At 54.6% G+C, this 13762-nt stretch overlaps 5 protein-coding genes and 1 non-coding gene across 6 annotated transcripts; 2 read left to right on the plus strand and 4 right to left on the minus strand.

Annotated features, from left to right (window-relative positions):
* Positions 1 to 553: 553 nt before the first annotated feature.
* On the plus strand, positions 554 to 2381 carry LY79DRAFT_513521 (uncharacterized protein; the record flags this gene model as incomplete). Its single annotated transcript, XM_060554501.1, has 4 exons — positions 554 to 879; positions 936 to 999; positions 1059 to 2227; positions 2279 to 2381. The coding sequence occupies 4 exons, from the start codon at positions 554 to 556 to the stop codon at positions 2379 to 2381; spliced, it is 1662 nt and encodes a 553-aa protein (XP_060415067.1).
* Positions 2382 to 3174: 793 nt separating this feature from the next.
* Positions 3175 to 4901, plus strand: LY79DRAFT_589558 (carboxypeptidase; the record flags this gene model as incomplete). Its single annotated transcript, XM_060561049.1, has 2 exons — positions 3175 to 3406; positions 3478 to 4901. The coding sequence occupies 2 exons, from the start codon at positions 3175 to 3177 to the stop codon at positions 4899 to 4901; spliced, it is 1656 nt and encodes a 551-aa protein (XP_060415068.1).
* A 340-nt stretch (positions 4902 to 5241) lies between these two features.
* Positions 5242 to 5333, minus strand: LY79DRAFT_t106. The gene has a single exon. It is a non-coding gene; the product is annotated as a tRNA-Arg (tRNA).
* Positions 5334 to 5625: 292 nt separating this feature from the next.
* On the minus strand, positions 5626 to 8210 carry LY79DRAFT_550961 (adenylosuccinate synthetase). The gene is made up of 9 exons (XM_060557599.1): positions 8012 to 8210; positions 7657 to 7686; positions 7559 to 7595; positions 7495 to 7507; positions 7388 to 7429; positions 6871 to 7301; positions 6715 to 6811; positions 6594 to 6655; positions 5626 to 6537 (listed from the first exon to the last, which is right to left on the minus strand). The coding sequence occupies exons 1-9, from the start codon at positions 8047 to 8049 to the stop codon at positions 6004 to 6006; spliced, it is 1284 nt and encodes a 427-aa protein (XP_060415069.1). The 5' UTR covers positions 8050 to 8210; the 3' UTR covers positions 5626 to 6003.
* A 294-nt stretch (positions 8211 to 8504) lies between these two features.
* On the minus strand, positions 8505 to 10712 carry LY79DRAFT_550971 (uncharacterized protein). Its single transcript, XM_060557600.1, has one exon. The coding sequence runs from the start codon at positions 10478 to 10480 to the stop codon at positions 8879 to 8881; it is 1602 nt and encodes a 533-aa protein (XP_060415070.1). The 5' UTR covers positions 10481 to 10712; the 3' UTR covers positions 8505 to 8878.
* Positions 10713 to 11915: 1203 nt separating this feature from the next.
* Positions 11916 to 12752, minus strand: LY79DRAFT_513661 (family 61 glycosyl hydrolase; the record flags this gene model as incomplete). Its single annotated transcript, XM_060554519.1, has 3 exons — positions 11916 to 11972; positions 12036 to 12336; positions 12394 to 12752. The coding sequence occupies 3 exons, from the start codon at positions 12750 to 12752 to the stop codon at positions 11916 to 11918; spliced, it is 717 nt and encodes a 238-aa protein (XP_060415071.1).
* Between the last annotated feature and the right edge of the window lie 1010 nt (positions 12753 to 13762).

Here is a 13762-nt window from a genome sequence, read left to right on the forward strand (position 1 = left end):
GGGCCCACATAGTATTGGTCTCGAGGACAGCACTGGGGTCTGCTAGCGTTGGTCTGAACCAGCAATGAGTGTTTACTCGGTGTGCCTCCGGGCAACCGGTCCGGACACTTCCGGGTGAGTGGCCGGTATTCACTGGCTGGGTATTCCGTCTTTGCCGATTAAAACTAGTTAGGCGCCGTTATAATCGCAGTTGTCCAATCTCGGCTAATTGGCATCTGCGCCGATCCGTACAGTCCCCCGCCAGGGCGTTCCATTCGGCATCTTAATTGCCAAGGTCGGCTCCCCGCCAACTGCATGGTGCATGGTCAAGCAAGTTTCCCTCGGGGGGATTCGTCGTCCGACGGCGGCGGTCCACTATGCGTTGCTCATGACCAGCGATGGGAGTGGTGATCTCTCTTGATACGGCCTCTACACCGGTCATTACCGGAAGAGGGGCTTTGTAACTCACGAGGACGGACCTGAACGGCACATAAAACCAATACTAAAAGCCCGGCGTCATGTACGAACCCGTCGCACAAGGCGACCAGAATCGACCGTGACAAATTGTTCGAAGATGAGGTTCTTAACTGGCTGCCTAATGGCAGCTGGCCTACTTGGCGTCCCAGGCTTCGTACAACAAGTAGCCGCAGTGGAGTTGAAAGGGTTCACCCAAGATTTGTTCGACCAGTCCATGCTGTTTCTCGACAAGATATACGATCCGGTGGCCGGTTATCTTTATTTCTTCTACTATCCCCTAGCGGCAGGAAAGCATGAGACGCGTTCATCAGTCTGGTATGCTTCAGGCCTCCTGCAGCGAAACACCGGCGATGACGTGGAGAAAGCTATCAAGATCATCAAAAACGTCATAGATGGCCAGAAGAAGAACCCCGAAGATCAATGGTAATTCGGCACTCAAGAGCATATTCCCGTTGACTATTATTGACGCTGTATGATAGGTACGGAGACTATACTGTCTATCCAGAGGAACCTACTGTTGGTACTCCAGCGTACCCTAAAAATGTTCGTCACTTACCCAACTGCCCGTTAAAACACAAAGGGTTTCCTGACACGGCTACCAGATTTACAACTCATGGGATCCTAACTGGCGAGGCTTCATCGGCACAACTCTTATCGTGATCTACGAAGAGTTTAAGGACCTTCTTCCCCACGATGTGCAGGATCTTATCCTTGAGAGCATGTACAACAACACAATCGGTGACAGCTACCGTGTTGGTGGAGTTGACGACGACAACCTTTACCCGTCCTACAGCAACCCTTCCATCATGCGTGCCATTGCAACGGGGTGGACAGGCCGCGCCCTCAACGATTCCAACATGACCGCGGCCGGTGAGCTCTACGCCAAAGAGATTTTGGATCTCTTTGATCGTAACGACACCCTCTCCGAGTTCAACAGCCCCACGTATGCGGGCGTCAGCATCTACGGCTTGACACTTTGGGCAAAGTACATGCCCGCTGACTCCTCTCTTATGGGGGCGAACGGCGCGCGCATGATCAAGGCTGTTTGGGAGACGATAGGAAGCATGTACAACGCGAATCTCCGGAACGTTGCGGGGCCGTGGGACAGAACTTACGGTTTCGACATGAACCAGTACGTCGCCATCCTCAATATCTACATCTGGTCCCTCGTTGGAAAAGACAAGGCCCCCGGAATCGAGCAGACATGGAGCATGGCACACGCAGACGACTTCGAGTACGCGCCGCTCATCTCTGTCCTGGCCCCCTTCCATGACGCAATCGTGCCCTCAGAGGTCGTAGAGAAGCTCAGCACGTTTCCGGGCGAGCACATGTACGAGACCGCCGCGTTTTCGCCGCCGCACGACGGCGCTTTTCGGAACGTGACGGCATGGTTGGCAGACCGTCTGACCATTGGCGCCGAGTCTTACGACGAGGACACCCTCGGCGGACCGCGCCAAGACCCTCTTCAATGGACCCCTGCTGCGGTGCAGTGGTCCCGTAACGACGGAAGCGTCGGATTCGCTGTTCTCCACGGCACTGAAGAGGCTATGGATGTGGACGTCAGTCCCGGGAAGCTGAGCCTATCCTACCCTCGCGGCAACGCGACAAGCGTCTTCACCTTTCTCGTCAGCTCCAACCCGTTGGGTGGCAAGCGAGACATTGCTGGCTTCGAGGACGTCGAGGGAATCAACGTCAACGTCACTGGCAGCGTGGAGCTGCAGCCCGAGATTGGCTTTTGCGGACTCGTCGGCGGCACCTGCTCCATCATCCAGTAAGTTAAAAAACGGAATTCCTTTTGCTGAGCGGCACTGATACGGAATAGCGGTTTCGAATTCTGGAACATTACGTTCGTGATGCCTGGGAACTCAACCGAGGTTCCGACGATTCATCTCGAAATCGACGCGGCCAGCAAGTCAGACTCTTGAAGCGCCATTGGGCTTGATGTGTCCCAACTGTTACGCACTTATAACTGATATTAATGAATTACGTTCTGAAGTAACTCAAGTAGCTCTGCTACTTAAGATTTTCATGCTGTGATATCCCGGATGCCAATGGCTGTTGAAGCAATGTGGTTGTTTTCGATGTCAGGTCCATTTCATTTGCAAGCTCAGCCATGCAGCCATCGCTGTCCAGTAAGCCAGTAAGCCGGCGTGTGCATACTTAGTCTGGTCCAAGGAGCTACTTCCACTGCAACAGCACAGTATTCAGTTTGACAACTCAACGGCCCTACCGTAGGTGGGAGACAGGGAGACGTAAGCGTTTCTAGAGTTTCACCCACAATATATGATTGAACGAAACGCTCAACAAATGCCGTTGGCATGCCAAATCAGCACAATGCCTTGTGTGCTCGGCAACCTTGGACCTTTTGCGCCTTGGCGAGATAACTCGTCTTGGCGAGCGCTTTCGCATGGAAAGTTGGAGACTTTTTCAAAGCCCAACCGCTGGATCCAAGGCCTCTCCAACCATCCAGCACCACGCAATGGGGGTGCAAGAGTAAGACGAGGCCTTGGCAACCAACATATCGCTTAACTGAAGACCGATCGATCGATGCCGCCGAGAACGTTAAATCACGACAGAGCCCCGTCGAGGAGCTTGCTGAGCTTGCGTGGAGCTTTCCTGGCGGCCTCCCATACTCTGTCTCTGTCCCTCTCTCAAGCCCTACGAGACCGCTAAACCACCAGGGCCAAATCCGTAACCAGGTCAGTAGCCATCGCGACAATGCGCTTCCAGGAGGCGACAGCCCTAGGCCTGCTCCGTGCAGGCCTCACGGCCGCGAAGCTCACCTACGCGAGCAACCAGGCCAGGATCTTCCCCGACAGCAAGGCGGTCGCCGCAAACTTCCCCGAGGTCGAGGACGTCGAGCTCTTCTCGCCCGCGTTCACGAATCCCGAGGGCGTGCCTAGCGGCTTCGCCAATGGCACCAGCGGCCCAACAGACGAGGTGACTCTCGGTAAGTGACACCAAGACCCCCTCCCTCCAGCACGCCTCCAACCCCGACGACCGACCTAACAAACCACACAGACCACTTCCTCCGCACGCTCGCCGCGCGCAACGAGTGGATGACGTACCGCGGCACCGATCTTCGGTCCGAGGAGGGCCGTCCCATCCCGTACGTCTACCTGTCCACCTCCGGGTTCGTGGCCGCCGGCGGCGGCGACGGCCTCGAATCCCGCGCCAACGCCAGCGCACCGGGCAAGGTCCGCATCTGGATGCAGGGCGGCGTCCACGGCAACGAGCCCGCCGGCGACCAGGCGCTCCTCGCGCTCCTAGGCAAGCTCGACGCCAACGCCACCTGGGCCGTCTCAGTGCTCAACAAGGTCGACATCATGATGCTGCCGCGGTACAACCCGGACGGCGTGGCGTACTTCCAGCGCTACCTCGCGACCAACTACGACCCGAACCGCGACCACACGAAGCTCGCGCGGCAGCAGACCCGCGACATCAAGAGGCTCGTCATGGGCTTCGCGCCCCACGTGGGCGTCGACTGCCACGAGTACAGCCCGGCCGACCCCCTCGGCGCGGACGGGCAGTGGGTGGAGGCGCAGGACGGGCAGTTCTCCGCCATGAAGAACGCCAACATCCACCGGGACATCCGAGACCTCTCCGAGACCGTCTTCGCCAGCGCCGTCGCCGCGGCCATGGGGCGCCGCGGCCTGCGCTGGGGTCCCTATGCCACCGGGACCCCGGGCACCGACGACGTGGTCCTGAAGGAGACGACGGGCGACGCCAAGATGGGCGACAGCTCCGTCGCGCTCGGTCAGGCCGTCGTGTTCCTTACCGAGACGCGCGGCATCGGGCTGGCGGACCAGCACTGGCGGCGGCGCGTCGCCGCGGGGCTGACCATGGTCGAGGCGATCGTCCAGGCGGCGGCGGACCGGGCCGACGAGGTGTACGCGACGGTCGAGGGCGCGCGCGCAAAGTTCGTCGCCGGCGACGACGACATCGTCGTCACTGAGTCGGCGCGGCCGACCAACATCTCGTGGCAGTTCATCGAGGCGGCCACGGGAGCGCTGGTCGACGTGCCGGTGCGCTTCCTCAACACGACGCCCGTCGTCGCGGGGCTGACCCGGCGCCGGCCCGCGGCCTACGTCTTCTCGCGGGCGTGGGCCGACGTCGCCGAGCGTCTGCGCGTCACCGGCGTCGACGTGCGCGAGCTGCGCGCCGACTTCCGCGGCGAGGTCGAGGCGCTCAACGTCACCGGCGCAGACGCCGTCGACGAGGGCGGGGTCAGATTCGAGGGCGTGGCGCGGACGGCGGTGAAGACGGAGACGGTGCGGAAGGAGGTCCGCGTCCCGGCCGGCGGGTTCTGGGTCGGCACGAGGCAGAGGAACGCCGCGCACGCGTTCGTGACGCTCGAGCCGGAGGGCATCGACTCGTATGCCACGTTCAACATCCTACCCGTGAGCGTAGGCGACGAGTACCCGGTCTACCGGGTGATGGCGTAGCTGTCATTTGTGTCGAGTTGGGGTGTTTGGGGGGGGGGAATAAAGGACTGATACAGACGAGCAAAATCATGATCTGTCTGTAATGTTTCACTGGCATATATCATGGTCTCAAAGTGACGAGCATCCATCAGATGGAAATGAAACAAGCAAATATTTTCAAAGATTTCGAGAGGTTAGAATCCTTTTGTTTCATCACATGAACCGACCTTGATCGCGCCAGCATGATCGAGTAGATAGAAACCTGCTAACTAGATCTAAAAACCAAGGACGACTGGACAAAAGCGCTATTCTCCTGGCACGCATGATAGTGGCATAGGAAACGGCAAAGAAAAAAAGATTTTGACCAGCATGGGGGTCGAACCCACAATCTCCTGATACACGACTTATTCTGTTCAATCGTAGTCAGACGCCTTGCCATTGGGCCAACCGGCCAGACAATTCAGAACACCTGGGGTGTCCGTCTGTGTGTGACACCGGGACTCGGTTTTGCAATTGATGTTTCTATCTGTTCTAGCCAGCCAGCCGTGACTAGGACATGGGAACGAGACTCGGTCTGTGTGCAAACAAAGTTGGCCAATGACGTGCGTCTCTTGGGGGTGTTTGAAGCCAACGTTGCACAAAAAAAAAATAGTAAAAAATTTGCTAGTCTACGTACATAGTAGTCCTTCGGCGGCTTCCGGCGGGCGAATGCTAGTCTAAAATGCCTCAGCCTCCCTCCCGATGTCGGGGACTTGGCTGCAGGCCCGATTTCCGCGGCCCCGCTGGTTGAGTCTCCAATGATGCCCCGGATTTTTGGTTCGTGAAGTATCTATTAGTAAGGAGATACACCTGAGCTTACGATGACGATGCTTGCGAGAAGGGGCTGTGACGTAGGTATCAGAAGATGTATATTTCAGCCGGAGGCACAAGGACGATACTCATTATCGTAGCTCTTCCAGACTGATTTCACCGATTGACGAGCGTGGTGCGGTTATGTTTTATCGTCTATTGTTTTCTGGTTTATATCGAGACTCTATCAACAACCTCGCTGAGGCCCGATGTCTCGGCGTTGTCCATGACCTGCGGCCACTCTCCTCTCTCAAACCGATAGGTCCCCAACTCTTTAGTATCCCCGGAAGATGAGGTCCTCTCTTTTGGGACCGGTGCCGATCCAGACAACCTTGACGCCGACAAACTTCTCAATGAACTCAATGTACGCGCGGGCCTGCTTGGGCAGGTCGTAGTACGTCTTGCAACCCGTCGTGGGCGTGTTCCAGCCCTCGAGCTCCTCGTAGACGACCTCGGCCTCCTCGAGGGCCTTGAGATCGGCGGGGAAGGAGGCGAAGGTTTCGCCCGTCTGCTTGTTCTTGTAGGCGACGGCGACCTTGAGGGTGGGGAAGGTGTCGAGGATGTCGAGCTTGGTGAGGTTCAGCGCAGTGTAGTGGTTCAGGTCCGTCGAGTACTTGACGACGACCAGGTCGAGCCAGCCGCACCGGCGGGAGCGGCCGGTGGAGACTCCGATCTCGTGGCCGATCTTCTGGAGCTTCTCGCCCGTCTCGTTGAGCAGCTCCGTGGGGAAGCCGCCACCGCCGACGCGGGTCGTGTAGCTCTTCACAACACCGACGATGTTGTTGATCTTCTTGGGGTTGAGGCCGAGCTGGTTGGGAGGGTCAGAAACATGCCGGCTGGCACTCTCGGGGGCACGGAACTTACACCGGTGAAAACACCTCCAAGACCAGTGTTTGATGACGTGACGTAAGGGTAAGTTCCGAAGTCTGAGGCAGGTGGTCAGCAGGGGGCACGCGCTCGTCGGGGTATGGTTTTCTTCACGTACTCAGGTCAAGCATGACAGCCTGGGCACCCTCGACGAGAATCTTGTTGCCGTTCTTCTGGGCATCGGAAATGATGGGGACGGCGTCGACAACAAAGGTCTGCAGATCCATGTTAACAACAAGTCGATCGGTATGAATTGGATGGGGCGGGGACGCACGCGGAGGTCTTCTCTGTACTGCTTGAAGCGCTTGATCTCGTCCTCGACGTCGTAGACGAGGAGGTCGCCGAAGCGCTTCTTAAAGCCCTGAGCGAGCAGACGGAGCTTACGCTCAAAGAGCTCCTCATCGAACATCTCGCTAATGGTGATACCGTTACGGGCAGCCATGGTGCTGTAGGTTGGGCCGATGCCGCGCTTGGTGGTGCCGATGCTGTTGCCGCCAAGCTCCTGCTCCTCCAGCCCGTCGACTTGGATGTGGCAGTCGGTGATGATGTGGCAACGGTCGGACACCAGAAGGCGCTCGCGGATGTTCTTGAGGCCCTTGGCCTCGAGGTCAGCCATCTCCTTGAAGAAGGTCGGGACGTGGACGACGGCGCCGGAACCGATGAGGCTTATGCACTTCTGGTGCAGGAGACCAGAGGGGAGGAGGTCTGGAGGCAGAGCAGGTCAGCATCGCGGGGGTTGGAGGAGAGAGGTAGCGAAGCCACTCATCGAGAGGAGCAAGATGTTGACTTACGGAAGTCGTAGCTGACACCATCGACGATGACAGTGTGACCGGCTGAGGCAGTCGGGTTAGAATGCGTTATGCTTGGATTGGTCATGAGGAGTTGGAGTGACTCCTACCATTGTGTCCGCCCTAGGGCCATCAGCATGCCATTGATTATTCAGAAGGTGCCGCGGTCCCAACCTGAGCTCTGGCGCAAATCTGCGCGTCTTGTCCGAGGCTGTATCCGGGAGGGTCAGAGGGTCATTGGGGCGAGGCCGAGGGCATGAGGGAGAGCTTACACGTCAACCAGCTTTCCCTTGCCCTCATCACTGTTGTTGCACAATGTGTCAGTTGGTTGATGCCGTGGCAATTGGCTCAGCAGGGCAAACGTGTCGCCAAGACGCGACTCTTGTCGGTATACACACGCACACACGAGAACCAGACGCATATACCTCGAAGGCCGTTTGTCGACATAGCCGCCCTGCTAGCTAAGGTAAAAACACGAGAGAAGAAGACGGAGAAATGGAACATGACGCGAGAAGAGAGATAGAGACGGAGGAAGAAACGGAAAAAAACAGGCTGGGCCAAGGTAGAGCAAAAGGCAGAGAGGGCAAAGGCAAGGAGGTCGGGCCACGGGAAGATTTGGCAGCTTACCCCCACTGGGCGCCGAGGACGATGTCAATGGTAGACATTGCGTCTCGTCGTGTGTGCAAGTAGAGTAGAGCGTAAGAGCGAGTAACGGTATAGCAACAAGCAACAAGGCTGTTCTTGCAAGCGAATTGTCCAAAGTATGGGTTGCTGCGATCGCAACGTCGGTCTGCGATAGTCTCACAAAAACATTCGAGAGGGAAAGACGCGGGGTTTAAAAAATAAAATTCCCAAATAGAGGGGCAGGTTTTGCTTTGGCGGGGTCGCTAATTAGGTACCTAGGTACGTAGGTAGGTAAGTAGAGTACAGTACGGTATCATTCTGCACTGCGCTGCGATGCGCTCTGCGCGCAGGGATCGTCGCCCCGCTAGTTAGTGCGTGGCTCTCTTTTCTCAATGACGCCCCCGCCCCCCTGCGTTATCGGCCGGTCATTTACTGTACAAATAACTTCAGCAAACACTACGTACCGCGGCTACTGCTAGGTATGTACCGGCTATCCGCTCGACGGGATAGAACCCTCCGGACTGGATGAATTAGGTAAGACAGCGACAACCGTATTGTGGCTGAGGTAGCCATCGAGATCAAGCCACATTATTAGTTACAAGCCATCTTGTCAGCCACAAGCCATACTATCATCCACAAGCCACATCCACACCTCATGTCTCCTTACCATCCCATCCAGTCCAGTCAGTCTTCCTGACAGACATGGCATGGACCACTATTACAGCACCAGCTTGGGTTTGGAAAAGGAATTTATTAAATACTCAAGGAAGTCCGAAATACCCATTGTTGTCGACGGATATCAACGATCAGCTTCACCAAGCTGGAGTCCCTAGCTCGAAGAAGCTTTATCCCCCAGCAAATACCATCAGCCTATGAAAATCGCCCTTCAACCATATGCGTCCATCCTTCTGAGAACAGACCATTCGGCCCGAGAGGATGCTCCATCTGGCTGTGAATCACCATTTCAATACCAAGGTCGGCAAATGCCTCGATGAAGGGATTGTAATGAGTCCTAATCCAACAGGTTACGTGGAGGGTGCGGAAGTTCGGAAGCATGCCGTCCTGGACACGATCCATGAGTTGCGAGAGGCCCTGCTTGAGACAAACCCACTTGCAACCGCCAATGGCCAAGACGCGCAAAGACTTGGGGAGGGCGCAAATTAACGGAATTAACATACTGGCCGATTCCGATTCCTGGTGCCCAAATATGGACATTGAGCCGGCCATGTCGAAGCGGAGGGCCTCGAGCGACGTCAAGCCCGCAATAGCCTTAACCACTGCCACAGAATCGTCGTGGGGAGCATCCCAGATAGTTTCGTTGTCTCGGGGATAACACTGAGTGAGGCCGAATCGCTTCAGAGTGCGAGACAGCGGCTTAATCAACTGCACGAACGAGGCAGCATACCGGCTTTTCGAGACGTACCGTACCTCCTCAACGCTCTTGCAGTGGCCAATGTGCGTTCCGAGTGTCCTTTCAAAGGAGACGTCACCGGTGAAGTTGGCGATGTATATAGACCTGAGGCTGCTGAGGAAGGTCACAATGTGAGTAGGAGTCGGAATCTGCAGCTGGACTGCAACAGGAGCCCAGTAGTTGGATGACGCGTCATCCATATCTTGCCAGTTTGGAAAAAGCGAATTCACCAAGTTTGTGTGGAGACGCTGCACGCTCGGAGCAACCGTGGCAAGTCTGGAGAGATAGGTCATATGCGACTCGGGGGTGTTTCGAGGAAATCTCATATCCAACTTCACATGGCGGAGGCGCCTCATGCCGTGCCACTTCTGAGAGCAATGAGCGACGGTGTTGAGGTACTTGAAGATGTTATGTACATCCACCTCAACCGCTCCCCAGTCAAAGTCGATGGACACAATGTTTGGGGTATGAAGCAGAAGCATTTCCTCCAATACACCTCGACAGTCTCGGCTTAAATAATTTGAGTTGCTGTCGGCTAATAACTCCGGGTGATCTGAAAAGGGTGAGCCTAGAGCAAGAGCCCTGAATCTAATGTCATTCCTCAAGGCTTTCATGTTCCCCCAGGACCATTCTCGATACGTCGGTCTCAGACGGAGGCTCTTGACATGGATGGCTAGGTTCGGATGTTGAATGAGTGTGTGTAGGAAGGCGAGGAAGGTCTTGTCCTGGCTTGACTCGAAGGCCTTGTCATGGCTTGAGCCGAAGAGGATGGAGTTCGTGTCATAGCTTGTCTCGAAGGCGTGATAGAGACTCGGGGTCGCGGCTTGGTGCCATTTTTTGTCTACCAGACACAGATTGTAGAGGGTAATCTTGGACAACGTGTAGACTTTTTCCGTTCGAGAACAGTGGGTGCAGAGACTTTTCGCGATCATCCTATAGATCTCAATAGGAAGACTGTGCATATCGGTGGGGTACATCTTCGGAGACTGTACTGAAACCGAGGCAGTCAGCCGGCTAGAATGAATCGGAATAAGTGTGGAGAGGCGAAGAGCTTCATTCATAGGGCCAGTACAACTGGAAGCGGCTGGTGTCGTGTTGTATGGATGGCTCGGAGTGCGAAAGAAATGGGGGCAGCGTAAAAGAATGTTGCCGTGATGTTTTAGACTTGGACGGAAGTCGATAACAGCGTAGGTAATTGATGAGGGCGATCCATGAACAAAGTAGTAACTTAGGTTGCAGTTATTGGACTTATCAAGGCTGCTGTGCAAGGGAGGGCGCGGGTTTCCTCTGTCGAGTGCGCCGTACCGGAGATAGCAGCGAATGGATCCCATTTTCTCTTCCGCCGGAAGAGGTAACCTAGATACCCGATAGTCATGGGGCATACAAAATTCAGTGACTCATTGAGTATTGATAGACATATTCGCTCTAAAGACCCATCAGCGGTCTAGTGCAGTTCACCCGATACATGTGTAATATCACAGTACGTAAAACTCGATACAGGGCACTTCTGACCTATGCAACATCTCGATCTCTTAATACGGTATAGAATACCTAATAACGCGGAGAGACTAATGAATCTGAATTCACTTCAACCATGGCTGCATACACGAACAACCTTCAGGCGCCGGAACGTGGGCGTCAACCTTGGCGGCGATGGTAGTACTGTTGAATCTGCCATAAAGGTCGCGATGATTGCAAGTCACACGGTGACTCCGAAATCTACCACCAAGGTCGTCAAGAATCTTGCGCCTTGAGTCACACTGCTTTTGAAGTTGCATAAAGGAAGGAAGTGTGGTTCGCGGGTGAATTAGCAGGACGACCGGCCGGCCACAGGCTCGACCCATTAAGTATCAATTCCATGGCGATTCCGAAGCATTGTATCGTCTAAGTAAATGGTAGAGAACAAAGAGAGAGCCACGTCTTCAACTAGATCCGTGGAAACGATAACGACTGGGCATATGTTTTCTTGCTCATTTTAACGATATGAATAGTAGACCACGGTAGAAGAATCTGGGTCAAAGGAGCTCTGTGACTGCCACGTATAGTCCATGACTTGATACTCATCCCATAGTTTCAATTTTAGTCTTCTTCATATCTACTTCTTTCAATAATCTTGTGGATAATAGCCGCCTACGGATGTTATCTTTACGTGCCAAGCTGCCGCCGAACCATCTCATACTTGAACCGCGTTGCATAATATGTCATCAAATTCAGAACGCAGCCCGAACAACAGTCATCTAAAGACACTTTACCTATGCCGCAAACCACTTCGAAAATCAGAGTATCGACAAATGTTCTCGATAGTTTTTTTGGTTTCCGTATGTGAATTTGCCCCGTTTACTGGGTGAGCTTTCACGCTGAATGTCTGCTAACTATATACACGAATAGCCCTGTACAACGGGTCTCAGACCTGAGAAGAAGATTGGATTTTAAAGATTGAATGCGCTCGCAGAGTGTTCTAGTTCCTCCCGTAGTCGCTTTTCAAGTATCAAGTGTCTAGCAGGTAAACAGAGCGGGTCCGGGGATGGTGTACGTGGTGACAGGAGGGTAGTACTAAGAAAAGAAAGGTTAGACATTTCAAGAAGCTAAAGGTAAGAACTATGAGAGAAAACTTACGATGCTGATGGTGACACCAGGGTCGGATGACTTGTAGGCACCAGGGAAACTGACAGTGGAGGAGGGGGTCTTGGAACCAGTGCCTCCAACGACGTTGATCTGGGCACACTCCATGTAGAACTGAGCACCGGGGTAGCTGCCAGCGGCATGAAGAGCTATCATCTCGGCACGGAGGAGGTACTGGCCGGGGGCGATGCACTCGGGGATCTTGATACTGTGGCGGCCCTGGCCATTGATGACCTTCTCGGTACCCCAGACGCCGTTGTTGTAACCGTCCTGTTGGATCTTAAACCAGCCAGAGCTTTTCGGTATACGCTGTTAGATCTAGAATCCAGATGGCTACTAGAACCAGACTTACCCGATCCCGCTGTCGGAAGTAGCATCGTTGACCTTCTTCAGGTACGCGATGGTCGGGCCCTTGTGGGTGCTGTCCATAATGTCCGCGGGGCCGGAGCCGGTAGAGCTGAGCATGTAGCGCCAGATAGCGGTAACATTCTCGCCAGCCTGGACGGTAATGACCTTCGAAGAGGGAGTTGTGGGGTTGGGGGCTCCGTTGCAGGCAAGCGAGTCAGACTGCACGTTTTCGATAGGACCGTTGTACGACGGAACACGAACGCCACCGCCGATGCCCTGGTTAACGCCACCGACCTCAAGAGAGGAGAAGATGGTGTGGGCGCTGGCCAAGCTGGCCGTGAGAAGAGGGAGGAGGACCTTCATCGTGAGCTTGGGTGGGTTTCAAAGTTGAAGGGAAAGACCGGGAGCGTTGCAGAGGCTAAAAGAATGAATATGTGCTCAAATGCGCTCGTCTTGTTTAGCGTTATTCGGAGTAGGATGATGGAAAGGTGATAGGTTCGAGAGGGTATATATAGGGATTCAACATTCCGCCGTTTCCTGGGGTTGGTTATCATGAGTCGTCGGCCTTAGTGTTGCAGAGCCACCCCCCGCGAAGGGCGAGACGGCTGCAACTAACCAGGTGGTGGAAAGCCAAGATCGCCACGGCGGCGACATATGAGCCGTCTTTCTGCTTAAGATTTGACTGCTGGACGAATGGGCCGTGATGACGGGGAACGAGGACCGTCAGACAGGGCTGTGGGTGGATCTACGGAGGATGATGGTCCGGATAATACAACAGTTTTAGACGGAACCGCTACCGACATTCCCGCCCATAGTGACCCAAGGCTCTGGGCTTTCATTTAATTAAGGTACTCTTATCAGAGACATTCCACTTGCTACCTTTCTTTGCGCAGGAAAATAACCTTGGCAAGTGCTATGCGCCTCACAGTTTGCCACTTCAACGTTAACCCTCAACATGCACCATCCACTCAACGGAACGTGGAAGCTTTAGTTAGCCGGCGCTTATCTAGATGTAGGATCCCTACCACATTTCGAATCCTAGATTTGATTGAGGGATGGGCATAGAGGTTATTGGTTACCCAGCTTCAATCTACTTTCAGATCGGACATCGGCCTGGCTGTCCGTAACCATCAGATAACGGAGTCCCTTGAAGAGCCGGCCAAGCGCCAAGACGGATACGTGCAAATTTAACCTGGAAATCACCGCAGGCATTCAACATTCTATTCGTCTGATCATTGATTGGGTTTCATACAATATCGATCAAAGACCAGTGATACTGTCCGGATTTATCTGAGGCATCTGGTCCCCAACTACTACTTCCCAAATCTTACCCATCCAGATCGTCTTTTCTAAGACTATTGGCAAAGAACGCC

Source organism: Colletotrichum navitas, assembly GCF_030913465.1.
Source record: "Colletotrichum navitas strain CBS 125086 chromosome Unknown LY79scaffold_23, whole genome shotgun sequence".
NCBI lineage: Eukaryota > Fungi > Ascomycota > Sordariomycetes > Glomerellales > Glomerellaceae > Colletotrichum > Colletotrichum navitas.